Source organism: Lepidochelys olivacea (assembly GCF_965140295.1).
Source record: "Lepidochelys olivacea isolate rLepOli2 genome assembly, chromosome: 28".
NCBI lineage: Eukaryota > Metazoa > Chordata > Testudines > Cheloniidae > Lepidochelys > Lepidochelys olivacea.
Genome location: NC_140438.1, coordinates 2,239,767 through 2,267,286, shown reverse-complemented (window position 1 = coordinate 2,267,286; position 27,520 = coordinate 2,239,767). Strand labels below are relative to the sequence as shown.

The window sequence follows — 27,520 nt, the reverse complement described above, 5'->3', positions numbered from 1 at the left end:
CGGGGCGGCCGGTGACCCGGGGCCTCCTCGCCCAGTGCCGAGACGCGGCCTCCTCTGGGGCGGGGCGGCTGGTGACCCCTTGTAGGGCGCGGAGTTGCGGCCACCTCTGGGGCGGGGCGGCTGGTGACACAGGGGCCCCTCATAGGGTGCGGAGTTGCAGCCACCTCTGGGGCGGGGCGGCCGGTGACCTGGGGCCTCCTTGCCCAGTGCCGAGACGCGGCCTCCTCTGGGGCGGGGCGGCTGGTGACCCCTCGTAGGGCGCGGAGTTGCGGCCACCTCTGGGGCAGGGCGGCTGGTGACACAGGGACCCCTCATAGGGTGCGGAGTTGCAGCCACCTCTGGGGCGGGGCGGCCGGTGACCCGGGGCCTCCTCGCCCAGTGCCGAGACGCGGCCTCCTCTGGGGCGGGGTGGCTGGTGACCCCTTGTAGGGCGCTGAGATGCGGCCACCTCTGGGGTGGGGCGGCTGGTCACACGGGGACCCCTCGCTCAGCCCTGAGATGTGGCCACCTCTGGTCTGACTCCCGAGGGAGGTGTGCCCCTCGCACTGGGGCCAGCCCGGACTGCCAGGGGAGGGGGGGGCTACCAGGGGCTGAGCCCCGTCCCTGGCATGGCCAGCAGGGGGTGTTGTAGGGGGATATTTGCGCCCCCCCCCCCCCGCCGCTGCCTCACCATCCTGTCTCTACTTGACCCCTCCCTGTCTGGGAGCGTGAGCCACATAACTTAGCAACCAGCCACTGCCCATGAGGGGTCAGATGGGGTCAGGGTTGCAGGGGGGCTGGGAGATGGGGGTTTACTGCAGGGCCAAGAAAGGGGTCCCCAGTCCATTGGGGCTGCCTGAGTCTATGGGGGGGCTCCCCGCTGCTGGAGCTGTCACCCCTGGGGCCTTAACCCGCTGCCCCCCATCCCATGGCACCAGGTTCCACCCCCTCGTGCCTCAGTTTCCCTCTCTGCCCTTCCCCTAGCTGGCTGTCCCTGGGGGCTGGTTCCGATCCAGCCAGCCGGGGCGTGATCCGACGCTCCCCCCTCCGCCCGCAGGGGCCAACGCCCTGTCATCTCTTTCCCCCCGGGGCGGCCCTGACCCTTGAGCCGGTTGTGACGCCACCCCGCTGTTGTCAGCGAGCGAGCCCCTGTTAGCCAGCCCCGCAGAGCGGCCGGCGGGGCAAAGGGGCTCGGAGCGGGTGGCCCTCGGCTCCGACACGGGATCCCTTCTCCGGGCGCCATGGGCTTCCCAGCCGGGCTCCTGGTCCTGTTGTCGGTAGGGGCCCTGCCATGCCAGCCGATAACCCACGGGGACTCGGCCAAGGTGAGCCTGGCGTGGGGCTGGGCAGGGCGGGAGGCTGGTGCCAGAGCTCATTGGCATGCTGGCAACGTGGTGTAACCCCCCCCCCCCGCAGCTCTGCCCCCTCTAGCGGCGCCCTGCCTCAGTTTCCCTCCGGGGAAAACAAGGGGACAATTCTGAGTGGGAAGCGAAAGGTCTGGCTAGACCTAAGCTGGGTTTTTTTTTCTGGTCCCCCCGCTATGGGGTGGATACACCCCACACTGGAGAGGTGAGGGGGCAGGAAGCTCGGCCCAGTGGGGTGTGCCCCGGCCGGCCAAAGGATATAAAAGGGGGCACGGCGGGAGGAAGAAACCGGGGGGACAGCAGGTCAAGGGCTTCAGAGGGAAATGAACAGAATGGTGCAAACGGTGCACGACCATCCCCTGGCATCTGGTTTAGAGACACCCGGGACCCATGTCCCAGACTGTCTTGGCTAACAGCGATCGTAGAAGAAATTGGGGTCAGAAGAGACCTCAGGAGGTATCTAGTCTGACCCCCTGCTCAAAGCAGGACCAACCCCAACTAAATCATCCCAGCCAGGGTGATCCTCCAGGAACTCATCCCATGCTTTCCACCGTCCCGTTTTGTCGTGCGGACGTCCCTCCAGCGAGGAGTTCCGCAGGTCGACGGTGCCCTGGGTGGCTGCTTGAAACCCACCGTGTGTGACAGCAGAACCTCAGGGTTACCAAGACCCGAGTTCCGGACCGGGCCACCCCGCACCCCTCGTCCGGACCCGGAAGGAGGCGGTCGGCATTAGAGACCCAAAAAGCAAACACTGTACAGTACCATGTTAACCATAAACTACTGTACTAACAAAACACAGGGCGAGTTCAAAAAACCCCCCACCTGGGCCAAGGGCAGGAAACGGCTCGTGGGCGGGTTTCGTTTGAACGCTGAGGGTTCAAAGCAGCGTTTGCCTCCCGCTGACTCAAGTCCGGGTCCGGCTGTAAACGTTGGCTCCGGTCAGCCTGACGGCGGTTTCGGAGTTACCGACGCCTTCGGGGCGCTGAGGTTGTGGTGTCGTTTTGTGGGGTGAATCCTTGTGCCGGGATCAACGCTGCCTGTCCCCCTTGTCCACGTGCTGGTCGCCCCCCTCGACGAATTCTAGTAGATCGGCGAGGCGTGATTTTCCTTTACAAAACCCCACGTTGACCCTGCCCCAATGAATCCTCTTCCTCTCCGCGTCCCGTCATTCGGATTTTGACTTGCATGTCAAGCCGGATGCCTGGCACTGAGTCAAGGGCAACATTAGAGACAGTGGGTCCATGGTTATTAGGTGTCCTCTGTCTGTGGCATGGATGGGGTGCCTATCATTGTGGTCTCTAGGCCCCTGGCCCTCTTTCACGCATATCTTCTCACAGCCCCCACTCCCAGGAGGCAGGGCGAGGTGGGGAAACTGAGGCACGGGGCGACTTACCCACAGTTTGCGGCGGAGCCGGGAGTCCAGCCCGCAACCCCGTGCTCAGACCACTTCCTCTCCAACCCATCCCGGACCTACAGAGGTCCTGGGGTGATAATAGCCGACGGCGTGTCCCTCTTGCCGGTGAGTTTGCACGCTGGCGGGGGTGTGTTGTCGCACAGGGTGTACAGGCCGCCTGGCTGTCCCAGCCACGACCGGGTTGACAGGGAGCTGCGGCAGGGGACAGGTAGCCGGGGGCTGCGAGTCTGGGAAACAAGTCCCAGAAGAGGTGGGGCTTGCACTATGGTGTTCATCTGGCCTGGCCCCTGATTTTCTACTGATATGGGTCAGCCTGGGCCTGTCCTTATCCGTGACCCGTTCAGTCTCAGACCGCTCAGCCCCAAGAGCAGACTTTGTCCTGTTCCCCCACCCTGCTCCACAGAGCAGCCCCGGAAAGCCTAAGGGGGAAACCGAGGCACGGCTAGGCCTCATCAAAAAAAATACTCCAAAAGCTGCCCACTCCAGCGTGCGCGGGCCGGAGACCTGCCCCAAAATAATGCCCAGAGCAGATCTCTCCAAAAAGCACCCGGGGGCGGCGATGGAGAATCCTGGTAAGCCGATAGTAACTCCCCCCCCGCCCCAAGTTAACTCCCCGTAATTCGTCCCTTGTGAACAAAGAGCTGTAGCTTTCTCGCAGTTCACACACACACACACACACACACAGAGTCCTAGTTTCCGTCTCCCTGTTGCACTAATTCCGTGTGTGGGGGGGGTGTTTCCGGTATCTTGGTTTACATGGGGGACAAGCTACAGGGCTGTCGGATCCAGCTGTTGCTAAGATCATCTGGGGCGGCGAGCCAATCCCGGAAACGTCGCTCACCGGGTCCGTGCTTCGTCACGGCTGGAGGAGCGGACTGAATACGGTGTGCAGACCTGGTGGCCCCGTCTCCAAAAAGATCAATTGGGATTGGAAAAAGTTCAGAAACGAGCAACAAAAATGATTCAGGGGGTCTGGAATGGCTGCCGTCCGAGGAGAGATGAATAAGACCGGGACTTTTCAGCTTGGAAAAGAGACGGCGAAGGGGAGAGAGGTCTATAAAATCATGACAGGGGTGGAGAAAGACAAGTAGGAAGTCTGATTTGCTCCTTCTCATAACACACGAACCAGGAGTCATCTGGTGAAATTAACAGGCAGCAGGTGGAAAACGGACAAAAGGAAGTATTTCTTCGCACATCGCACGGTTGACCTGGGGAACTCCTCGCCACTGGATGTTGTGACGGCCAAGACCATAACAGGGGTCAAAAAAGAACTAGATACGTTCCTGGAAGACAGGTCCATCAGTGGCTATTAGCCAGGATGGGCAGGGATGGTGGCCCTGGCCTCTGTTTGCCCGAAGCTGGGAATGGGGGCCAGGGGATGGATCACTTGATGATTCCCTGTTCTGATCTTTCCCTCTGATCCTTCCCTCTGGGGCCCCTGGCATTGGCCACTGGCGGCAGACAGGACACTGGGCTGGATGGACCGTTGGCCTGACCCGGTAAGGCCAATAACACCCAAGAACCCATAAAACAGGGAGAGACAAAACAGGCTGCTCCGAAGGGAGACAGGTGCAGCACACCTGCCTGGCTCCAGGCTGGTTCTCTGCAGACCGCCTGTGATCTCGCGCTTCGCTCACAGTTCACAACACACCCCAAAGGACCCCCAAAAGGCCCTTCCCTCCTAACCCCCTGGCTTCGTTATCGCCCTGAGTGGGCACAGATGATTAATGAGCCGGCTGGAGGCAGAGCAAGGGACTGCCAGCCACAGGGCAAAATGGTGATTGGCTCAAAGGGGAAACTGAGGCAGGACTGCTCCACCGTGGGGGGAGCCAGAGGGGTGAAAGCAGCCCTAGATATGCTTCTGCTGATGGGTCAGCTGCCCTGGTACCCCAGCTGATAACAGGGGTGGCTGGATGCTGTGGGCCCCGCTTTCTCCTCCTACAAGCCGAGGCCGGGGGTGAGAGGCAGGAGCCAGTGAAACAGGAGAGACCCCACTCCCCTCCCGGAGCTGGGCAGAGAACCCAGGAGTCCTGGTTCCCAGCCCCCCGCTCTCACCCACCAGCCCCCACTGTCCTCCTGGAGCTGGGGAGAGAACCCAGGAGTCCTGGTTCCCAGCCCCCCCCAGCCCCCACTCTCCTCCTGGAGCTGGAGAGAGAACCCAGGAGTCCTGGCTCCCAGCCCCCTCACCAGCCCCCACTCTCCTCCTGGAGCTGGGGAGAGAACCCAGGAGTCCTGGCTCCCAGCGTCCCGTGCTCTAACACACCAGCCCCCACTCCCCTCCGGGAGCCGGGGAGAGAACCCAGGCGTCCTGGCTCCCAGCCCCCCCCCACCAGCCCCCACTCTCCTCCTGGAGCTGGGGAGAGAACCCAGGAGTCCTGGCTCCCAACCCCCACTCTCCTCCTGGAGCTGGGGAGAGAACCCAGGAGTCCTGGCTCCCAGCCCCCACTCCCCTCCCCGAGCCGGGGAGAGAACCCAGGCGTCCCAGCCCCGCCTGCTCTGACCCACCAGCCCCGGCCCCGTGAGTCTGCCCTGTCCGCGGAGCAACGCTGACACCTGGCGGCCAGCCGGGGTAACTCAGGGCAGTAGGAAGGGCGGCCGCGGGGACGTGCTCCGAGGGGGAAAGACCCCCGTGGGCCTGCGGGACTCCTGGCCACAAGACGGCTCCGGGGGGAATTTACACAAACCGTAAAGACACGGGTCTGGGGGTGAGTCTGCGCCTGACAGGAGAGTCCCGAGCTGCAGGGATGCCTGAGGCCCCCCCGGGGAAGAGGCGGAAAACACCCCCTAATGGCCAGGCCGGGCATTTCGCCCCTCGCCCCACGGCTCTGCCGCGCCCCACAAGGGCCAGTGAGGGGGCTGCAGAAGGCCCTGGCTGTAACCCACTGCTTTTCTCCCCCCCCGCCCCCCAGCAGGACGGCCACTGCTTCCAGGTCCTCCCGGCTGAGGAGGGGGCCCTGAATATTGGCCGCCACTGGGGGGCCGCCACCCCGGCAGCCACCGTCCACATCGACATGAGCAAGGTGACCAGGTACAATCCCCGGGGGCGGGGGGTGCTTCCCCACAGGGGGCTAGTGGGTCAGATGGAGGGTGGGTTCTCTCCCCGGGTCTGGGAGGGGAGTGGGGGGCTGGTGGGTTAGAGCAGGGGGGGCTGGGAGCCAGGACTCCTGGGTTCTCGCCTGGGCTCTGGGAGGGGAGTGTGGGCTAGTGGGTTAGAGCAGGGGGGGGCTGGGAGCCAGGACCCCTGAGTTCTCTCCCCGGCTCTGGGAGGGGAGTGGGGGCTGATGGTTAGAGCAGGGGGGCTGGGAGCCAGGACTCCTGGGTTCTCTCTCCGGCTCTGGGAGGGGAGTGGGGTCTGGTGGTTAGAGCAGGGGGGCTGGGAGCTGGGACTCCTGGGTTCACTCCCCGGGTCTGGGAGGGGAGTGGGGGCTGATGGTTAGAGCAGGGGGGCTGGGAGTCAGGATTCCTGGGTTCTCTCCCCGGCTCTGGGAGGGGAGTGGGGGCTGATGGTTAGAGCAGGGGGGCTGGGAGCCAGGATTCCTGGGTTCTCTCCCTGGCTCTGAGAGGGGAGCGGGGGCTGGTGGGTTAGAGCACAGGGGGCTGGGAGCCAGGACTCCTGGGTTCCCTGTGTACGGTGTGGGCCCTTCTCTCCCCAGCACCGCCTCGTCCTTCGAGTTCCGCACTCTGGACCCCGAGGGGGTGATCTTTTTCGGGGACATGGGGGACCACGACTGGTTCGTCCTGGGGCTGCGCCGGGGGAAGGCCGAGATGCAGATCAACAATATCATGACGAACATCAGTGTTCGGGGCGGGCAGCGGCTGGATGATGGACACTGGCACCGAGTATGGGGGGGCTGGGGGGAGTCGGGGGGCTCCTGTGAGGGGTAGGGGTGCTGGGAAGAGGAATGCGGGGCCGGAGAGGGCGGGGCTGGGGGCATTGGAAGGGCAACTGGGGTGGGGATGGCTGGGAGGAGGGGGAAGGTTTTGGGGGGGTCCCTTTGGGGAAGCCATAAATGGGATGTGGGTATGTTTTAGGGGGGTCCTTGGAGTTGGGGGAGCTGTGTGGCTTTGGGGGAACCCTGGGAGTGGGGTAGGCTGGAGGGGGGCTGGGTGGGTTTTTGGGGATTCTCTCAGGGTGGAAGGCAGCTGGGTGGGTTTTGGGGGGACCCTGGGCCTGAGGGCAGCTGGACAGTGGGTTGGGTGGGTTTTGGGGGTTCTCTCTGGGTTGAGGGGGACTGGGTGGATTATGGGGGACCTTGGATGTGAGGGCAGATGGACAGGGAGTTGGATGGGTTTTGGGGACTCTCTCAGGGCAGAGGGGGGCTGGGTGGGTTTTGGGGGGACCGTGGTGCTGGGGTGTTTGGAGGGGGGCTGGGGTAAGTTTGGGGGTTCCCCTGGGGCAGGAGTTCTAGGAAGGGGCAGGGGTAAGTTTGGGGGTTCTCTGGGGCGGGAGCTCCTGGAAGGAGCTGGGGTAAGTTTGGGGGTTCCCCCTGGGGTGGGAGGGGCAGAGGTTGGGGCCTGGCTGGGCTGCTGTAGCCGTGTGCTCCCCTCGTCCCCCCAGATGCTGGTGATGAACGAGGGGGACAGTGTGCGGCTGGAAGTGGACGACGAGGAGCTTCTGGCCCTGGGCCATGTCTCGTACCCCATCATTGAGCGCCCGGTGCCTGAGATGCGCCTCGCCATGGGGGGGCTGCTCCTCCCTGCCTCGCACCTGCTGTCCCCGGTGAGGGCTGGGAGCCCGGATGCCTGGGTTCTCTCCCTAACTCTGGGAGCGGAGTGGGGGCTGGTGGGTGAGAGCAGGGGGGACTGGGAGACAGGACTCCTGGGTTCTCTCCCTAACTCTGGGAGGGGAGTGGGGGCTGGTGGGTGAGAGCAGGGGGGGCTGGGAGGCAGGACTCCTGGGTTCTCTCCCTAACTCTGGGAGCGGAGTGGGGGCTGGTGGGTGAGAGCAGCGGGGGCTGGGAGCCAGGACTCCTGGGTTCTCTCCCTAACTCTGGGAGGGGAGTGGGGGCTGGTGGGTGAGAGCAGGGGGGACTGGGAGCCAGGACTCCTGGGTTCTCTCCCTAACTCTGGGAGCGGAGTGGGGGCTGGTGGGTGAGAGCAGGGGGGACTGGGAGGCAGGACTCCTGGGTTCTCTCCCTAACTCTGGGAGGGGAGTGGGGGCTGGTGGGTGAGAGCAGGGGGGGCTGGGAGGCAGGACTCCTGGGTTCTCTCCCTAACTCTGGGAGCGGAGTGGGGGCTGGTGGGTGAGAGCAGCGGGGGCTGGGAGGCAGGACTCCTGGGTTCTCTCCCTAACTCTGGGAGGGGAGTGGGGGCAGGTGGTTAGAGCAGGGGGGCTGGGAGGCAGGACTCCTGGGTTCTCTCCCCGGCTCTGGGCGGGGAGCGGGGGCTGGTGGGTGAGAGCAGGGGGGACTGGGAGCCAGGACTCCTGGGTTCTCTCCCTAACTCTGGGAGGGGAGTGGGGGCTGGTGGGTGAGAGCAGGAGGGACTGGGAGCCAGGACTCCTGGGTTCTCTCCCTAACTCTGGGAGCGGAGTGGGGGCTGGTGGGTGAGAGCAGGGGGGACTGGGAGCCAGGACTCCTGGGTTCTCTCCCTAACTCTGGGAGGGGAGTGGGGGCAGGTGGTTAGAGCAGGGGGGGCTGGGAGCCAGGACTCCTGGGTTCTCTCCCCGGCTCTGGGAGGGGAGCGGGAGCTGGTGGGTGAGAGCAGCGGGGGCTGGGAGGCAGGACTCCTGGGTTCTCTCCCTAACTCTGGGCGGGGAGCGGGGGCTGGTGGGTGAGAGCAGCGGGGGCTGGGAGCCAGGACTCCTGGGTTCTCTCCCCGGCTCCGGGAGAAGAGTGGGGGCTGGTGGGTGAGAGCAGGGGGGCTGGGAGCCAGGACTCCTGGGTTCTCTCCCCAGATCTGGGAGGGCAGCGGGGCCAGGTGGGTGAGAGCAGGGGGGGCTGGGAGCTGGGATTTGGGGGCGGGCTGCCTCCCTCATCCCCCCCGGCGTTGCAGATGAACACGGCCATGGACGGCTGCCTGCGGCGGTGGAGCTGGCTGAACCAGACGACCACCTGGCGGGAGGGCGCCGCCCTGCGGGCCAAGGCCAAGCCCTGCTTCAGCGCCCTGCGGCCTGGCAGCTTCTTCCCCGGGGCGGGGCTGGCCAGCTTCCGCCCGGCAGGTACCCCAGGGACCCCGGCGTTCGGGCGGCCTGGGCCCGCCTTCCTCCCCAACACCGCCTCTGTCCCGCACGGGGATCCCCCACCCCGGCTCCCTGGATGGCCCCCCTCCCCCTACGGTGACACCCCCATCACATCCCCCTCTCCTCTGAAGTGACCCCCCAGCCCCTCTACGGTGACAGCCCCAGGCCCCCCTCTCCAGGCCTCCCAGCCCCCCCTGCAGTAATCCCTCCTCCCCCAGGCCTCCCCAACAGTGACCCCCCAACTCCCTTCCCACTGACAGCATCTGCTGGGGGAGTCCCGCCCCCTGCCCCCAGTTAACCTGCCCCCTGTGTTTGCCCCCCCCCCCAGACCTGGCCGGTGGCACTGCACCCCCCAACGGGAGCTGGGGCCTGGAGGTGGAGCTGGGGATCCGGGCCCCCCGGCAGACGGGGCTGGTGCTGGCTGTGGGGGTCCCAGACGGGAGCCTGGCACTGAGCCTGGTCCTGCAGCCCACGGTGAGTCCCGGGGGGGTGGGGGGGGAGATGGCGTGGGGGGAATCCGCTCACTGGGGGAGAATGGTGCCGGGGATCCACTCACCATGGGGGGCCTGGGGCTGGGTATCTGCTCCCTGGGGGGGGGTGTACGGTGCCAGGGATGTGCTCATGATGGGGGGCCCTGTTCTGGGGATTTGCTCACTGGCGGGGGGGCACAATACCAGGGATCCACTCACTGGAGGGCCAATGTGCCGGGGATCTGATCACCGGGGGGGGGGGGGGCTGTGCTGGGGATCCGCCCATGGGGGGTGGTGGTGCCAGGGATCTGCTCACTGGGGCCACAGTGCTGGGGGGATCTGCTCAGCTGGGGGGCGGTGATGGGGATCCACTCGCTCTGTGTGTGTGTGGGGGTGCCGGGGACCCACTCACTGGTGAGGGGGGCACAGTACCAGGGATCTGCTCACCGGGGGGGAAATGGTGCCGGGGATCCGCTCACGGGGGACACCATTGGGGGGGTCGCTGCCCGCGTGCGGTGTGGGGGCAGATTTGGGGAGCGCCATCTCCGTCTCCCCGCTGACCCTCCCGCTCACTCTCCTGTAGGCCATGGTGGTGCGCCTCGGCAACTGGACCAAGCTGCGGCTGCCCCTTCCGGAGGGGCCCTGCCTGGACGCCCCCCTGCGCCTGCGGGTCTCCCCCACCCAGCTGGCCCTGCAGCTGGGCAACCATGGAGGCACCCTGCCCAACCAGCCCCCCGACTTCCAGTGGTTGCAGGGGACCTGGCTGGGCCAGGAGGGGCGGCTCTTCATTGGGGGGCTGCCAGGTACATTCACCCCCTCTGGGCACACGGTAGCAACCTGCCCCGTCCCTGGGTACCACTTGACGGCTTCCCCCGCAGCTGGGACGGCCTTGACTGTGCCCCCTCCCACCTTAGCCGGGCCGGCCTTAACGTGAGACCCTCCCCTTCAGGGGTAGTTGTGTGGGTGGTGGGTGGGAGCCGGGGGAGGGGTCCCCTCTCTCCCCACCCTCTGACCCCCTGCTCCCCTCTGTATCTCCCTTGCAGACGGGGACAAGACCCCCAGGCCCCAGGAGTGGGGGGCTTTCCGGGGCTGCCTGCGGGGGATCCGGGTGCAAGGCCACCAACTGGACCTGGACTCAGCCCTGTTCAGGAGCGACACCATCTGGGCCCACAGCTGCCCTGGGGCCCATGAGGGGGCAGAAGCGGGGAGGAGAGCCAGGGGCCACGGTGCTGATTAAAGGATCTGCCGGGCAACACCGCCTCCCTCGTTACCCGGGCAATGGACACCACTGGGAGTGGGAGGGGGTATGTGGCTCAGGGGGGTAGGAGCAGTGGTGACCTGTGATGATGTGGGGCTGTCACTGGGAGCGGCAGTAACCGGGGGGGGGGCTATGGCTGGTGTGGGGCTGTGACTGGTGGTGCGGCTGTGATGTGTCTGGGAGCGGTTGTCTGTGACAGTGTCGGGCTGTGCCTCGGCACCGCGGTGACAGTGTCCGACTGTGCCGGGGGTGGGGACGACTGTGCCGGGGAGTGGTTGTGGGGCTGTGGCGGGGCAGCGCTGGGCCTGGGAGTGGTTGTGACGGTGTGGGGCTGCGTAACTCGGAGTCCTGGGAGGTCTGGGAGCCGTTGGGCTGGTCGCTGCGTAGCCGTGTCCGTGCGGCTGTGAGCGATGGGGTGACTGTGAGCAGCTGCGATGGGGTGTGGTGGACTAGTTGTGACAGTGGCGGGAAGGTGGTTGTGAATGGCTTGGGTGTGTTTGTAGCACCGTGCCTGGTTTGGCAGCGGTGAGGGCGAGTGTTTGGGCGATTGTGCTCATGCAGGATTGTTGAGCGTCGAGGGTGATGGGGCTGCGTGTGTGCAAGACCGTGTGACTGTCGCCCATGTGGGTGCTTGTTTCTGGGTGTCTGTGTCTTGCACTGGGAGTGTGCAACAGTGACTGTATGACTGTGTGTGGGGGGGTGTCAAGCTCATCCCAAGTGGTTGGGTGATGGTGATTGTGAGCACGAGTCTGACTGTGTGCGTGTGTCCGAGGGTCTAATTTTTGTCATGCTCCTCGTGTTTTGTCGAGGTGACTGTGATTGCGGGTGACGGTCTGATTGTCTGTGTGTGTGCGAGTATTCGCTTCTCCCTGTACAGCCTGTGAAGACTCACCTCTATGCACACACCTGAGACTGTGTAATGGTGAATGATTGTAGTTTGCACATGTGTAATCCAAAGACTCAGCGACTGTGTGTTGACTACACGTCATAGAGTTGATTGATTTTTCAGGCCAGAAAGGAGCTTTAGACCTCAAGTCTGAGCCTCCTGTCTAGCATGGAGTGGGGTATTTCATCCAGATCGCCTGTACTGAGCCCAGCAACTCCGGACTGCATCAAGTTGTCTACCTTCCTTTCTTTGCTGGTTGAAGTAGTTTGTGTGTGTAGCTAAGAGATTGTAAAGCTGCGAATAAGTGTGACTGACTGGTAGGCGGGTGTGTAATTGTGGACAATTGCAGTTTCTTAATTACACACATCCAGAGCCACACAGTCTCGTAATCACACACCCACCGACAGTCATGCACAGATATAGATACAGCCATACAATCTCATAGTCTGTCTCTCTCACACTCATACACTCACACTCACACACACACACACTGGTCATTGTTGTACAGTCTTAGTCACACAGTTGCTCTGTCGTGGGTTCTTAACTACAGCCCTTCACGATGACAGTCACAACAGTACAGTTGCCTAGTCTCTTTCATACAGCATCCCATAATCTCTTTAATCACACACCCTAAACTACAGTCGCTCGCAGTTACATCCATTACGTTTTCGTCACCCATACAGCGACAGTCATTCATAGACACATGCGCTCGGCCATAGTCTCTTAATCGCACACACAACCACAGGGGCTCCAGCGTAATCTGTTACCTGTGCAGCCACGACACAGTGTAGGTATGAACGGCTGTAGTTGTGTGTGGGTGCATCACTAAGAGATTATGGCGGTGTGACGCGGGGCTGTAGCTGTGTATGAGATGAAGCACCTGCGCGGTTGAGACTGTGCATCTCTGAACGACTGTAGCTGTACGCGTGATTGAGGCCTGATGGCTGTAGCTGTGAATGGCTGTAGTTTGGCAGGGTGATAAAGAGACTGTGACTGTGGGAGACGGTACCGTGAGAGAGACACGAGGTGACTGTGCAGGTTGTGACTGTAATTGTGACTGTAATTATGTGTAGGGAGGTGTAGTTAAGGACTTATGACAAAACTGGTGTGTGAGTGTGTGTAGCTTATGACAAAATGACTGTAGATTTGTGTGCAACTGTGACTGTACACCTACAACTGGTGTGTGTGTGTGTGTGTGTAGCTTATGACAAAATGACTGTAGAGTTGTGTGCGACTGTGACTGGACACCTACAACTGGTGTGAGTGTGTGTAGCTTATGACAAAATGACTGTAGAGTTGTGTGCGACTGTGACTGTACACCTACAACTGGTGTGTGTGTAGCTTATGACAAAATGACTGTAGAGTTGTGTGCGACTGTGACTGGACACCTACAACTGGTGTGTGTGTAGCTTATGACAAAATGACTGTAGATTTGTGTGCGACTGTGACTGGACACCTACAAGTGGTGTGTGTGAGTGTGTGTAGCTTATGACAAAATGACTGTAGATTTGTGTGCGACTGTGACTGTACACCTACAACTGGTGTGTGTGTGAGTGTGTGTAGCTTATGACAAAATGACTGTAGAGTTGTGTGCGACTGTGACTGGACACCTACAACTGGTGTGTGTGAGTGTGTGTAGCTTATGACAAAATGACTGTAGAGTTGTGTGCGACTGTGACTGGACACCTACAACTGGTGTGTGTGAGTGTGTGTAGCTTATGACAAAATGACTGTAGAGTTGTGTGCGACTGTGACTGGACACCTACAACTGGTGTGCGTGTCTCTGTATGTGTGTGTGTGTGAGAGAAAGAGAGAGCAAGACTGACAGATTGTGTGGCTGCGGTTGTATCTCTGAATGACTGTAGCTGGGTATGTGACTAAAAGATTGTCTGTCCGGCTGTGAATGTGCGTCTGTGAGCGACTGTAGGGGGTGTGCCTGTGTCTTAGGAGACTGTACCACTGTGGCGGCCATTTGTGTGAGACTGAAACCCTGCTGGGTGTGTTCCCTGTGTCTACGCTCAGCCACAACACACAACGCTGGTGTCCCCCAACCCCCAGGGATGCTTGGGGCTGGCAAACAGACACAGGCCGTGCCAGCTACGCGGTGACCATAACCCAATTTATTATTATATACAAAATTGGCTACTAAGCGGCTCACGACAACGGGGTCCGGAGCGCCCGAATGGCGGATCACCCCGGAGCTGGGTCACGGGCCGGACCCCGGTGCCCGGCTCTAGGTAATGACGGAAGGGACTTTGAATCTACACCACCCCCACCCCTCCGGTCCAGAGACAGGACGTGCTGGCCTAGAGGTGACAGGCCAGGACGCCTGGGTTCCAATCCCCTCCCGGATGGACCATAGCCCCGCCCCGCCACGGGGGTCTCCTTGCTGCCCCTCCCGCCTGTGTATGAAACTGGGAAGGATCCTGACGGTGGGGGATGGGAAGGGGAGTTACTCAATGGGGGTAAAGTGCTATTGAAATGTTACGCTGGTTATTAGCAACGATGATCATTTTGCCCCGAAGTCCCACGCTCAAACTCCCCACCCCAGGAATGGAACCCAGGAGTCCGGATTCCCACCTGCCGCTGCTCTAAACCCCAGAGCCAGGGATAGGACCCAGGAGTCCTGGCTCCCAGCTCCCCGCAACCCCCGTGCTCTAATCCCCCCGACCCCACTCCCTCACCCAGCTCTGTTAGGGGAAGGGGGGTTGGGAGCCAGGACTCCTGGGTTCTCTCTCTGGATCTGGGAGGGGAGTGGAGGCTAATGATTAGAGCGGGGGAGGGGGGAGAGCTGGGAGCCAGGACTCCTGGGTTCTCTCCCTGGATCTGGGAGGGGAGTGGAGACTAGTGATTAGAGCAGGCGATGTGGGAGCTGGGAGCCAGGACTCCTGGGTTCTCTCCCTGGATCTGGGAGGGGAGTGGAGGCTAGTGATTGGAGCTGGGTGGGGAGGGGGGAGAGCTGGGAGCCAGGACTCCTGGGTTCTCGCCCTAGATCTGGGAGGGGAGTGGAGACTAGTGATTAGAGCAGGTGATGTGGGAGCTGGGAGCCAGGACTCCTGGGTTCTCTCCTCATCTCACGCCGCTGTGAGACCGTGCCTGTAGGGGTCACCAAGTCCCCAGAAGGCGGGGAGCGGAGGGGGGGGCAAGCCGAGTCTCTGGGGGAGGGGGGAGTTGACACAAGGAGGGGGGAGGCGTGTTCCCACCCCGGCCCCCCTTCACAGCAGGAGGCACGTCCCCGATTTGCTGCTGACGCTGTCGGCGGGCACGCTGGGGTCCAGGTCCCTGGGGACGGTGCCCTTGGCCCCCCACACGTTCAGCTCCCCGAAGACGCCGGTCTCCACCATCTCCTCCTGCCAGGGGATGGGGATGTTGCCGGAGGAGAAGTCCTCGTAGAAGGCCCGGTCCTGCTCGTCCAGCGCCACCCCCCTCACCGTGGAGAAGGCGCCCACCTCGCCGATGTCCTTGGCGTAGACCGTCCGGGGGTCGGGCACGAAGGGCGGCTCCGCCAGACCTGGGGGGGCGGGGGGGGCACATGGACACCGGGCCGGGGGGGGGCGACAGCCCTGACGCAGGGCGCGACCGGCCGCGCAGCAGCCGGCCCCGGGGACACCCCCGCGGCAACCCCCGCCCACACACACCCCCCCGCGACCCCCGCAACCACCACCCCACGGCAACCCCGCCCAGCTCCCCACGGCAACCCCCGCCCGCACACCCCCCCCAACCACCACCCCACGGCAACCCCCGCCCGCACACCCCCCCCAACCACCACCCCACGGCAACCCCCGCCCGCACACCCCCCGTGACCCCCGCAACCACCACCCCACGGCAACCCCCGCCCGCACAACCCCCCCCGCGACCGCCCCAACCACCACCCCACCGCAACCCCCGCCCGCACAACCCCCCCGCGACCCCCGCAACCACCACCCCACGGCAACCCCGCCCAGCTCCCCACGGCAACCCCCGCCCGCACAACCCCCCAACCACCACCCCACGGCAACCCCCGCCCGCACAACCCCCCTGCGACCCCCCCAACCACCAGCCCACGGCAACCCCCGCCCGCACAACCCCCCCACGACCCCCGCAACCACCACCCCACGGCAACCCCCGCCCACCCCACCCCCAACCACCACCCCACAGCAACCCCCGCCTGCACAACCCCCCCGCGACCCCCGCAACCACCACCCCACGGCAAGCCCCGCCCGCACAACCCCCCCAACCCCTGCCCACACAACCACACCACAACCCCACCCCCACAACCCCCCAAACCCCGCCCACACAACCCCCTCCGCAACCCCCGCCCACACAACCGCACCACAACCCCCGCGACCACAACCCCCCCCGCAACCCCCGTTCACACAACTCCACGGCAACCCCCGCAACCACCACCCCACTGCAACCCCCGCCCAGCTCCCCCCCGCAACCACCACCCCACTGCAGCCGCGACCCCCCCCAGTCCTCACAGCAACCGTCACACGCACAACCTCCCTGCAGCCGCGACCCGCCAGCCCCCCCGCCCCCGCAACTCCTGACCTGCACCACCCCCAATCCCCGCCACAAGGCCCGCAGCTCCGGCGCGCCCAGCCGCTCGCACACCCCGCAACACACAACCACAACCCTGACAACCGCACACAAGCCCCCCCCCCACAACCCACTATACACACGCAACTGTAATCCCGGGGTGTGGGGTAGCTCGGGAGGGGATGGGCTTGGGGGGGGGGCTCTGTGGATCCCTCGTCTTGGGGGTGGGGGACACAGTGGGATCGGTGGGGCCTGGGGGACCCCCTCAGCGCTGGGGATGGGTTGGGGGGACTCCCCGTCCCAGTGTTCGGTGGGGGGCTCGGGGGACGGGTAAGGGGGGGGGACCTCTCGGCCCTGGAGGATGGGGCAGCTCGAGGGGGACCCCTCGTCTCGGCGACGGAGGAGCTGGGGGGGACCCCTCATCCTGGGGGTCGGTGGGACCCCCTCAGCCTGGGGGGCTCACCCTGGGGCGAGGGGGGGGCATGTTACCTGCCTCCAGCCGGCCCCAGTTGACCTTCTGGAAGAGGGGCTGGGCCTTGAGCTGGTCGCACTGGTGGTCCCGGAAGCCCAGACGGCCGGCGGGGTCCTTGGCCATGAGCCCCTCGCAGGCGGCCCGGCAGTCGGGGCTGAACTTCTCCGAGTACTTCACCGGGTCGTGCAGGACCCGCCGGGTCACCTCCTTGTTCTCCACCTGCGTGGGGGGGGGCCGCTGGGTGGGTGGGGCCCCCCCTTCCCGAGCCCCCCGCGCTACGCCGGCCTGGCTGGTGTCACCCCTCTTGTATGGGGGGAGGCCTGAGGATCCCAGACCCCCTTCCGACCCCCCTCTCCGACCCCCCAGCCCCCCGATCAGAGCCCCCCTCTCCTCCCAGCCTCCTCCTCTCCGACCCCCAGCCCCCAGACCAGAGCCCCCTCCCCTTCCAACCCCCCTCTCCTCCCCCTTCAGCCCCCCATAGAGCCCCCCTACTCCCAGCCCCCTCCCCCTTCCAATCCCCCTCTCCTCCCCCATCCAGCCCCCCTGATCAGAGCCCCCCTACTCCCAGCCCCCTCCCCCTTCCAATCCCCCTCTCCTCCCCCATCCAGCCCCCCTGATCAGAGCCCCCCTACTCCCAGCCCCCTCCTCCTTCCAACCCCCCTCTCCTGCCCCCTCCACCACCTCCAATCAGAGTCCCCCACTCCTCCCAGCACCCCTCCCTCTTCCAGCCCCCCTATCTGAGCCCCCCAATGCAGCCTCCCTTTTCTCCTGGCCCCACTCCCCTTCTAGCCCCCAATCCTCCCTTCCCCACCCCCATGGGCTGGGGGACCCCTTGGTGCTGGGTTGGGGGGGGGGCTGAGAGGGATGGGTCAGGGATACCCCGTGGGCCTTGTCCAGAGGGATGATTTGGGGGCCCCCGGTGACATACGCTGGGACCGGACAGATCACTGTTGCAACCAAGGTCCCGTAGCGGGACCAAATTGTGTATAACGGGGGCCATGGGAGGCGTCTCGGACGAGGCCAGGGCTGGCTGGCTGGGAGCAAGCTCTCCGGACGTGGGTGTCATTTTTGTCGGAGTCGTGAGCCCCGGCGCTGGGCTGTCCGCGCTTCCGCCCTGTGCTCCGCTTCTGGGGGACGCCCCCGACAAGCTGGGGCCGGCCCTGCCCAGCCGGCCGGATGGCCCACGAAGGGCCGTGAGCGACACGACTGACCCGCTGGGAGAGGGCAGACACGCCTGGCGACCCGGCAAGGCGCGCAGGGACCTGCCTGCGGACCGAACGCTGAGGGTTTTCCAGGCCGCGGGCTGGGCAGCTTGTCCTTGGGACGAAGAAAGACAGACCACACGGCAAGAGAGTATAAAAAACGGCTGCAGCTCCTCCATCCTGTCTTCAATCCTCCTGCCTCTGGAGGGACTTGGCTAGAAACCGGAGCTCTGAACCGAGGCCTGAAAGCCCCATCCCAGCTGGGGATGGTCTCCAGAGCCGGGATTTGAACCTGCAGCTTCTTCCCTCCCTGCTACGAGCCGGAACCAAGAACTTGGCCATTGCTCTATGGAACTGATTCCATGTAACCAGCTCTAGCTCTCATCTCTCTCTTTTCCTTTTGCGAATAAACCTTTGGAAGAGAGGCAGATACGCCGGAGGGCAGGGATAGGATACAGAGGGGCCTAGACAAATTGGAGGATTGGGCCAAAAGAAATCTGATGAGCTTCAATAAGGATAAGTGCAGAGTCCTGCACTTAGGATGGAAGAATCCCAGGCACCGCTACAGACTAGGGGCCGAATGGCTCGGCAGCAGTTCTGCGGAAAAGGACCTAGGGGTGACAGTGGACGAGAAGCTGGATAGGAGTCAGCAGTGTGCCCTTGTTGCCAAGAAGGCCGATGGCATTTTGGGATGTATAAGTAGGGGCATAGCGAGCAGATCGAGGGACGTGATCGTTCCCCTCTATTCGACATTGGTGAGGCCTCATCTGGAGTACTGAGTCCAGTTTTGGGCCCCACACTACAAGAAGGATGTGGATAAATTGGAAAGAGTCCAGCGAAGGGCAACAAAAATGATGAGGGGACTGGAGCACATGACTTATGAGGAGAGGCTGAGGGAACTGGGATTGTTTAGTCTGCGGATGAGAAGAACGAGGGGGGATTTGATAGCTGCTTTCAACTACCTGAAAGGGGGTTCCAAAGAGGATGGAGCTCGGCTGGTCTCAGTGGTGGCAGACGACAGAATAAGGAGCAATGACCTCACGTTGCAGTGGGGGAGGTCTAGGTTGGATATTAGGAAACACTGTTTCACTAGAAGGAGGGGTGAAGCACTGGACTGGGTTCCCCAGGGAGGTGGTGGAATCTCCTTCTGTGACGAAGCGGGACTGTGCTTAATGTTTCCTCTGAATAGTGTGGGGGTGCCTCAGTTTCCCCTCTGCAGTTCTTAAGTATCTAGGGGGTGGGATAAGGGGGTATGATCATTGCAGAGCCCTAGATGGCAGGGGTGTGCAGGGGTCTGGACACAGAGAATGGCCGACACCCTGTTTCCTGGCAACTGATGGCCTGGGCCCTTCCCCCCTGCGAGGTGAGAGCTAAAGTGTTGGAGAACAAAGGAATCAGGTGCCCTCCTGGCCCGGGAAAGGGACAAAGCCCAGAGGAGGGGGGGCTGGAGGGAGTTTCAGTTTGGGGCTGGCTGGGACATGGAGTGAAGGGCAGACGTGGTTGTCTGGCTCACTGCCCCCCAGAATGGACCCAGCTGAGGGGTCCTGTTCTCTGCACCTGCAAGCTCTGTGTTAGACCATGTTCCTGTCATCTAATAAACCTTCTGTGTTACTGGCTGGCTGAGAGTCCCGTCTGACTGCGGAGTTGGGGGGCAGGACCCTCTGCCCCCCCCAGGACCCCGCCTGAGCGGACTGGCTGTGGGAAGCGCAGGGAGGGGCAGAGGAGGCCGAATGCTCCGAGGTCAGACCCAGGAAGGTGGAGCCGGGGGAGCTGGGTGTCCTGCAGACAGGCTGCTCACAGAGAGGAGACTGCCCCAGAGTCCTGCCTGGCTTCGTCGGGAGCAGGTCCAGAGCATCGCCCGGGGACTCCGTGACACCTTCCTTCGAGGTTTTCAAGGCCCAGCTTGACCCCTGGCTGGGACGATTTAGTTGGGGTTGGTCCTGCTTTCAGCAGGGGGTTGGACTAGACGCCTCCTGAGGTCCCCTCCGACCCGGATCTTCTCGGAGTCGAAGCATCAGAGGGGGCAGCCGCGGGCGGCGCTTCGATGGGGACCCAACGCCGCGGCCGCCGGGATCTGTGGCCGCGGCAAAGGGCCCCGTGCCGGCGAACAGACTCACCGGCCTCCTGGCGCATGAGCCTCCGCGGGCGAACACCCACTTCCTCAGATGCACGAAGTGGACATTCCCAGCGGCAGGTCTCAGCAGGCGAGCGGGACTCGGGCGAGGGCTAACGAGCTGCGTTCGACCAGGGAGGCGGCCGAGGTGTGAAGACCGAGGGAGGAGAAACGGCTTTCGGAGCTGGCCAGCCGGCCCACAGTCTTCGTTGAATCCTGAGCTGACGGGGTCCGATTTGCAAACGGACTGAGGCCGAGCAGTGGCCCTTCGAAGTCCGGTCCCGCCGCTGTGTTTTGCCGCAGGGTGGCTACCTTTCCCTCCGCTCTGGTGTGTCCGCGGGGGGAGGCTAGTTTTTTAGCGTCGAAAGGCTTGGCCACAGCCTGATTTGGGGGTAAGATCTGATCTGTCTCTTGCCCTGGGTCCGGGGCTTGGTCCTTTGGGATCGAGGGAACCTTTTGTTCTTTTACCGGGGTCTTGCTTTTCAGAACCAGTCGTCCCCAGACCCAGTGGCCCTGGTGGGGATACGGGGAAACCGGGGGGGGGCCGAAGGGAATTGCTCGTGTGCCTTGTGGTTAGCCTGGGGGGGGGGGGAACCAAAGTCCTCCCTGTTCGGCGGCTTTGCTTTGCCTTGGGGTGCCCAGAGACCCCGGCCTGGGACTGTAACTGCCCTGTTTGAAGCAATTTGTCCTGGGTTGGCACTCGCAATTGGGTCCAGCCAGCACCAGCCTCGTTACCCCCCCCTTGGCCATGGCTCAGGGAGGGGCCTGGGGTCCCCATGGCGGGGGCAGGGGGGGTGTCCCCATTTACCTTCTCCCCCCGGCAGCGAAAGGGGCCCTTGGCTTCGATCATCTCGTAGAGCGTCACCCCCAGGGTGAAGTAATCCACGCTCCAGTCGTATTCCTCGTTCCTCAGCAGCTCTGGGGCCATGAACCCTGGGGGGGACAGAGCAGGGGGTGAGGGGCCCCGGCATGGAGGGGTGGGGGATGGGAAAGGAGGAGAGGGGGCTGGGTTGGGGGGATGGGGGCCCGGAGGCGAGGGGGGGAACTGGGATGGCGGACCCCAGTGAGGGGGCTGGAGGGGGGCTGGAGATGGGGGACAGGGCTGGAGGGGTGGGGGATGGGAAGGGAGGAGAGGGGGCTGGGTTGTGGGGGGGGCTGGGGGCCGAGGTGGGATCTAGGATGGGGAACCCCAGTGAGAGGGCCGGGGGGGGTTGGAGATGGGGGGCAGGGCTGGAGGGGTGGGGGATGGGAAGGGAGGAGAGGGGGCATGGTTGGGGGGCTGGGAGGCGAGGGGGGATCAGGGAAGGGGGACCCCAGAGAGGGGGCTGGAGTGGGCCTGGAGGGCAGGACAGGGCTGAAGGGGTGGGGGATGGGAGGAGAGGGGGCTGGGTTGGGGGGCTGGGGGTTGGGGAGGCGAGGGGGGTTCTGGGATGGGGGACCCCAGTGAGGGGGCTGGGGGGTGGGACAGGACTGGAGGGATGGGGGATGGGAAGGGAGGAGAGGGGGCTGGGTTGGGGGGCTGGGGGCTGGAAGGCAAGGGGGGATCTGGGATGGGGGACCCCAGCGAGGGGTCTGGGGGGGGTCTGGATATGGCGGGCAGGGGTGGGGGGATGGGATAGGGGCTGGGACGGGGAGGATGGGGGCTGGCTGGAGGAGTGGGGGATGGGATGGGGAGGATGGGGGTGGGCTGGAGATGGGAGGATGGGAAGGGAGGAGAGGGGGGATCTGGTGTGGGGGACCCCAGCGAGGGGGCTGGAGGCTGGGGGCAGGGCTGGAGGGGTGGGGGATGGGAGGAGAGGGGGCTAGGATGGGGGCTGGGCTGGAGGCGGTGAGAGGTGGGGGGGCAGGGCTGGAAGGGTGGGGGATGGGAAGGGAGGAGAGGGGGCTGGGGGGCGAGGGGGGATCTGGGATGGGGGACCCCGGAGAGGGGGACCAGAGGGAGCCCCCCAAGGTGATGGGGGCCGAGGGACCCATGAGGGGTGCCCCCCCTTTGGGGAGCCCCGCCCCCCCCATGCTCACCTGGGGTCCCCGCGTACCCCTTGGTCTTGTCCTTTCCCTCCAGCAGCTCTACCGCCAGTCCCAGGTCCGACAGCCGGACGTGCCCTGGGGAGAGGGGGACCAGCGTGAGCCGGGCTTGGACAGGCCCCCGCCCCCCCCTGCCCCAAGAGACCCTCCCCCACACGGACCCCCTCGGTGGGCCTGGTCCCAGCCCTTCACCTCCGCCTTTCCCCTCACTGACCCCCGCCACCCAGCGCCCCCCCCCCCCCGCTCCCCGCCACTGCCCCCGGGCCTGTAGCCCCTCCCGGCAGGCTCCCCCCCTGGCCCCCCGGCCGCGCCCCTCACCCGCGTCATCCAGTAGCACGTTCTCCGGCTTGAGGTCCCGGTAGATGATGCGGTTTTGGTGCAGATGCTCCAGGCCGCAGATGATCTGGGCCGTGTAGAAAACCGCCCGGGGCTCCGGGAACCCCGGGTTCTTCTCGTCCACGTTGTAGATGTGGTACCTGGGGGAGTTGGGGGGGTCCGGGGGGGGGGTGACAGAGGAAATGTGGTGTGCAGGGGTGGCGGAGGGGGCAACGACACAGGGGCGCGGATCCCAGGGATTGGGGGGGGGGGCGTGTAACCCGGGCAGGGGACCCTGCGCCCCGAGAGTCAGAGTCCGCACCCCCCAGGGGGCCCAGAGATGCGGGGCCTGGGGCCAGGGGCTGTAATGGGGGGGTGGTACCCGGGCACGGGGTGGGAGACGGGGGGCATGGGGCTTCTGCAGCTGTTTTTTGTCCGAAGGACCGAAAGTCCCCCCCCGAAAACAACAACAAATATTCTGAAGACGGTGGCTCATGGGAGCGGTAGTTTAGAGGCCTCTTATCCCCTCCTCTTCTATGGCCGAGGCGCCACTGTTGGACTACGTCTCCCATGATGCCTCCCAGCCTGGGCTGGGGAGTAGCAGTGCATCATGGGAGATGTAGTCCTGCTAGGGCTCATCGAGAAGAAGGGGGACATGATGGGTGTGTGTGAGGATAGACCGATGGATGGAGAGGTGTGGGGGGGGAACCCAGGAGGGAATTTTCTATGTTACAGCCCCCACGCAGGCTGGGGGCACAGAGGGGCCGCCCCCCACGCCCCGCCCCCTCACCTGAGGTCTCCGCCGTTCATGAGGGTCATGACCAGACACAGGTCCAGCTTGGTCTGGAAGGCGTAGGCCAGCGTGACGATGAACCGGCTGTGCACCTTGGCCAGGATCCGCTTCTCCACAATGGCCCCCTGGCGGGGAGCGGAGCGGGGCGGGTCAGCTCACCCCTGCGGAGCAGGGAGTCGCCCCCGGACACCAGCAGCGCAGGGCACAGGACACACCCGGGGCGAGAGGGGCTGGTCCCTCGCAAAGCCCCGTAGAGGGGTATGGGCAGGGTACGGAGGGAGGGGGGCAAGGGTGTGTGAGGAGAGGGAGGGGTGTGTGTATGGGGAGGGATGGGGGGGTGGATGGAGGGGTGTGGGGGAATGAAGGGAGGGATGGAGGGAGTGTGGGGGGATGGGGAGATGGAGGAAGTGTGGGGGAATGGATGGAGGGATGGAGGGAGTGTGTAGAGATGGAGGGAGGGAATGTGGGGATGGAGGGAGGGATGGAGGGGTGTGTGGGGGAATGGATGGAGGGATGGAGGGGTGTGTAGAGATGGAGGGAGGGAATGTGGGGATGGAGGGAGGGATGGAGGGGTGTGTGGGGTGGAGGGATGGAGGGGTGGATGGAGGGAGTGTGGGGGGTGGATGGAGGGATGGAGGGAGTGTGTAGAGATGGAGGGAGGGAATGTGGGGGTGGAGGGAGGGATGGAGGGGTGTGTGGGGGAATGGATGGAGGGATGGAGGGGTGTGTAGAGATGGAGGGAGGGATGGAGGGAGGGAATGGGGGGATGGAGGGAGGGATGGAGGGGTGTGTGGGTTGGAGGGATGGAGGGGTGGATGGAGGGAGTGTGGGGGGTGGATGGAGGGGTGTGTAGGGACGGAGGGAGAGATGGAGGGGTGTGGGGGGATGGATGGAAGGATGGAGGGAGGGAATGTGGGGATGGAGGGGTGTGAGGGGATGAAGGGAGGGATTGAAGGGTGGAGGGAGTGTGTGGGGATGGAGGGAGGGATGGAGGCATGTGTGGGGCGGATGGATGGAGGGGTGGATGGAGGAAGTGGGGGGTGGATGGAGGGGTGTGTAGGGACGGAGGGAGCGATGGAGGAGTGTGGGGGTGGATGGAGGGGTGTGTAGGGACGGAGGGAGCGATGGAGGAGTGTAGGGGATGGAGGGGAGGGATGGAGAGGTGTGGGGGGTGGATGGAAGGGTTTGGGGGGATGGATGGAGGGAGGGGTGGATGGAGGGAGTGTGTGGGGAGGGAGGGAGGGGTGTGTGGGGTGGAGGGGTGGATGGATGGAGGGAGGGCTGGAGGGAGGGGTGTGTAGGGATGGAAGGAGGGATGCAGGGGTCCGGGGGGATGGAGGGACGGAGGGCTGTGGGGGGCATGGCTGGGGACGGCTGGAGGGGGATGGACGGGGGAGGCCTGATTCCCCCCCATGCCGGCGCTGATGGTGACCCTGCCTGACCCCCGGCCCATGAGCCCCGTCTCCCCCGAGCCTCCTTCCAGGGAATCGCTGTGACGAAGCGGGACTGTTCTTAATGTTTCCTCTGAACAGTGTGGAGGTGCCTCAGTTTCCCCTAGGCAGTTCTTAAGTCTCTAGGGGGTGGGATGGGGGTGTATGATCCTTGCAGAGCCCTAGAGGGCCGGTGTGGGCAGGGGTCTGGACACAGACAATGGCCGACACCCTGTTTCCTGGCCACTGTTGGCCTGGCCCTTCACCCCTGCAAGGTGAGAGCTGAAGGGTTGGAGAACAAAGGAATCAGGTGCCCTCCTGGCCCGGAGAGGGACAAAGCCCAGAGGAGGAGGGGCTGGAGGGAGTTTCAGTTTGGGGCTGGCTGGGACATGGAGTGAAGGGCAGACGGGGTTGTCTGCCTCACGGCCCCCCAAAATGGACCCAGCTGAGGGGTCCTGTTCTCTGCACCTACAAGCTCTGTGTTCGACCATGTCCCTGTCGTCTAATAAACCTTCTGTGTTACGGGCTGGCTGAGAGTCCCGTCTGACTGCGGAGTTGGGGGGCAGGACCCTCTGCCCCCCCCAGGACCCCGCCTGGGCGGACTGGCTGGGGGAAGCGCCCGGAGGGGCAGGGGGGCTGGAGGCTCCGGGGTCAGACCCAGGAAGGTGGAGCCGGGGGAGCTGGGTGTCCTGCAGACAGGCTGCCCCCCCGAGAGGAGACTCCCCCCGAGTCCTGCCCGGCTTCGCGGGGAGCCGTCCCAGAGCCTCGCCCGGGGACGCCGGGACAGTCGCGCCCTGACCAGCGGCGCTAATTTGCGTGGACCGAAATAACTCGGGGCGGGGGGGCGGGGGGGAGGTTATCTCGGGGAACGGGGGCGAAGGTTAGGCTCTGTGTGAGTGGGGGGGGTCGAGGGGGGGGGATGAGTCTAATTCCAGGGCTTCCACTGGCCGGCTAAGCGGGGATCTCTCACTCACTCACACACACACTCATCAAACCACTGAAATCCTCAGGCTCTGAAAGCGGCATGGGGCCGGGTGACGCACAAACACACAGGGAGAGACAGTCCTGGCTCCCAGCCCCCCTGCTCTAACCCACCAGCCCCCACAACCCCTCCCGGAGCCGGGGAGAGAACCCAGGAGTCCTGGCTCCCAGCCCCCCTGCTCTAACCCACCAGCCCCCACTCTTCTCCTAGAGCCGGGGAGAGAACCCCGGAGTCCTGGCTCCCAGCCCCCCTGCTCTAACCCACCAGCCCCCACTCTTCTCCCGGAGCCGGGGAGAGAACCCAGGCGTCCTGGCTCCCAGTCCCCCTGCTCTAACCCACCAGCCCCCACTCTTCTCCCAGAGCCGGGGAGAGAACCCAGGAGTCCTGGCTCCCAGCCCCCCTGCTCTAACCCACCAGCCCCCACAACCCCTCCCGGAGCCGGGGAGAGAACCCAGGAGTCCTGGCTCCCAGCCCCCCTGCTCTAACCCACCAGCCCCCACTCTTCTCCCAGAGCCGGGGAGAGAACCCAGGAGTCCTGCCTCCCAGCCCCCCTGCTCTAACCCACCAGCCCCCACTCTTCTCCCGGAGCCGGGGAGAGAACCCAGGAGTCCTGGCTCCCAGCCCCCCTGCTCTAACCCACCAGCCCCCACTCTTCTCCCAGAGCCGGGGAGAGAACCCAGGAGTCCTGGCTCCCAGCCCCCCTGCTCTAACCCACCAGCCCCCACTCTTCTCCCGGAGCCGGGGAGAGAACCCAGGAGTCCTGGCTCCCAGCTCCCCGGCTCTAACCCACCAGCCCCCACTCCCCTCCCAGAGCCGGGGAGAGAACCCAGGAGTCCTGGCTCCCAGCCCCCCTGCTCTAACCCACCAGCCCCCACTCTTCTCCCAGAGCCGGGGAGAGAACCCAGGAGTCCAGGCTCCCAGCCCCCCTGCTCTAACCCACCAGCCCCCACTCCCCTCCCAGAGCCGGGGAGAGAACCCAGGCGTCCTGGCTCCCAGCCCCCCGCCCCGCTCTCGCCTCGTATCCGTTGCGCTTCTTGAGCCGCTTCTTGTTGAGCTTCTTGTTGGCGTACATCTTGCCGGTGGCCCTCATCTGGCAGGCACAGACCTCACCGAAGCCGCCTTTGCCCAGCACCCGGAAGTCCAGGAACCACTCCTCGGTCACGCTCTGCCCCTCCAGCCACTTGAACTGCAGGAAGCGGGAGAAGAACAAGCTGCCCGCGTACCTGGCCAGGGCCTGCTCCTCCAGGTGCGTGAGGAGCTGCCCCTCGGCCTCCTTGAAGAGGTCCGCCCGCCCGTGCCTGGCGTCCTCCTTGACCCGCATGATGGCCTTCTCCTCCAGGAAGGGGCAGAAGCTCTTGGAGGCCGAGTCGAAGAACCGGTTGACGGTCTTCTGGGCCTTCTGGGGCCTCTCGCCCTCCTCGGCCGCGGCGTACTCCTCCATGCTCCTCCACAGCCCGCCGGCCGCCGCGAAGGCCTCCTGCTCCTCCAGGAACTGCTGGAAGAGCCGCTTGCCGATGGGCTGCCGGAGGCAGAGGCTCTGGAAGTCCAGGTCCAGCTGGGTCCTCAGGTGCTCGCACTGGGAGATGTGGGGCAGCTTGAGCTTGGCCCGCATCTTCTTGTCCCGCACGGTGGAAGGGGCGCTGGCGTCCACGCTGCCCCGGGCCGAGACGTAGGCCGAGTTGGCCACCACCGTCTCCAGGCCCCCGATGTCCATGGTGGGGGCGGGTCACCTGGGTGGGGAAGGGGAGCGCGGGGAGAAGTGGGCGAGGAAGCCGGGAGCGTGAGGTGGGGGCAGGAGGTGGGGGGGCAAAGCCCCACCTCTGGGCACATCCGGAGGCCTGGACTCAGCAGGTCCCTGAGAGACCTCGGCAAGCCTCCCGAGACGGGCACATCTGGACCCGGAGCCACTCCCGCTGCTGACACATCTGGGCAGCCCCGCCCCGCAGATGGCCGCAGGTCCCGTCCCCCATCCCCCCCCCCGACATCTGGCGAGGTGGCCTCTGCGGGGCCCCGCTGCCCCGCATCTCTGGACACCCCTCCTCCAACCCTGCCCCACATCTGGACAGCCTGCTCCATCTCTACTCCCATATCCGGAGAGTGCCCCCCCCCTTCTCCGCC

General features: G+C 64.7%; 2 protein-coding genes across 3 annotated transcripts; one reads left to right on the top strand and one right to left on the bottom strand.

The window, feature by feature from the left end:
- The first annotated feature begins 1,116 nt into the window (after window positions 1–1,116).
- Window positions 1,117–10,661, top strand: SHBG (sex hormone binding globulin). Of its 2 annotated transcripts, none has more exons than XM_084616293.1 (8): window positions 1,117–1,304; window positions 5,670–5,785; window positions 6,411–6,597; window positions 7,316–7,477; window positions 8,752–8,917; window positions 9,267–9,412; window positions 9,992–10,211; window positions 10,452–10,661. In XM_084616293.1, the coding sequence occupies exons 1-8, from the start codon at window positions 1,221–1,223 to the stop codon at window positions 10,643–10,645; spliced, it is 1,275 nt and encodes a 424-aa protein (XP_084472419.1). In that variant the 5' UTR covers window positions 1,117–1,220; the 3' UTR covers window positions 10,646–10,661. The 2 variants fall into 2 exon arrangements, with proteins under 2 accessions (XP_084472419.1, XP_084472418.1); XM_084616292.1 differs by having other exon boundaries at window positions 5,667–5,785.
- Window positions 10,662–14,767: 4,106 nt separating this feature from the next.
- Window positions 14,768–27,116, bottom strand: GRK1 (G protein-coupled receptor kinase 1; the record flags this gene model as incomplete). The annotated part of the gene is made up of 7 exons (XM_084616281.1): window positions 14,768–15,063; window positions 16,560–16,761; window positions 20,666–20,790; window positions 21,877–21,960; window positions 22,201–22,358; window positions 22,988–23,115; window positions 26,418–27,116. The coding sequence occupies 7 exons, from the start codon at window positions 27,114–27,116 to the stop codon at window positions 14,768–14,770; spliced, it is 1,692 nt and encodes a 563-aa protein (XP_084472407.1).
- Between the last annotated feature and the right edge of the window lie 404 nt (window positions 27,117–27,520).

Bases quoted from the DNA above. Each gene is read 5' to 3' on its own strand.
- SHBG (XM_084616292.1), top strand. From the start codon at position 1,221: ATGGGCTTCCCAGCCGGGCTCCTGGTCCTGTTGTCGGTAGGGGCCCTG. The intron at 8,918-9,266 runs GTACCCCAGGGA...CCCCCCCCCCAG, and splicing joins GGCCAGCTTCCGCCCGGCAG to ACCTGGCCGGTGGCACTGCA. The intron at 10,212-10,451 runs GTACATTCACCC...TCTCCCTTGCAG, and splicing joins CTTCATTGGGGGGCTGCCAG to ACGGGGACAAGACCCCCAGG.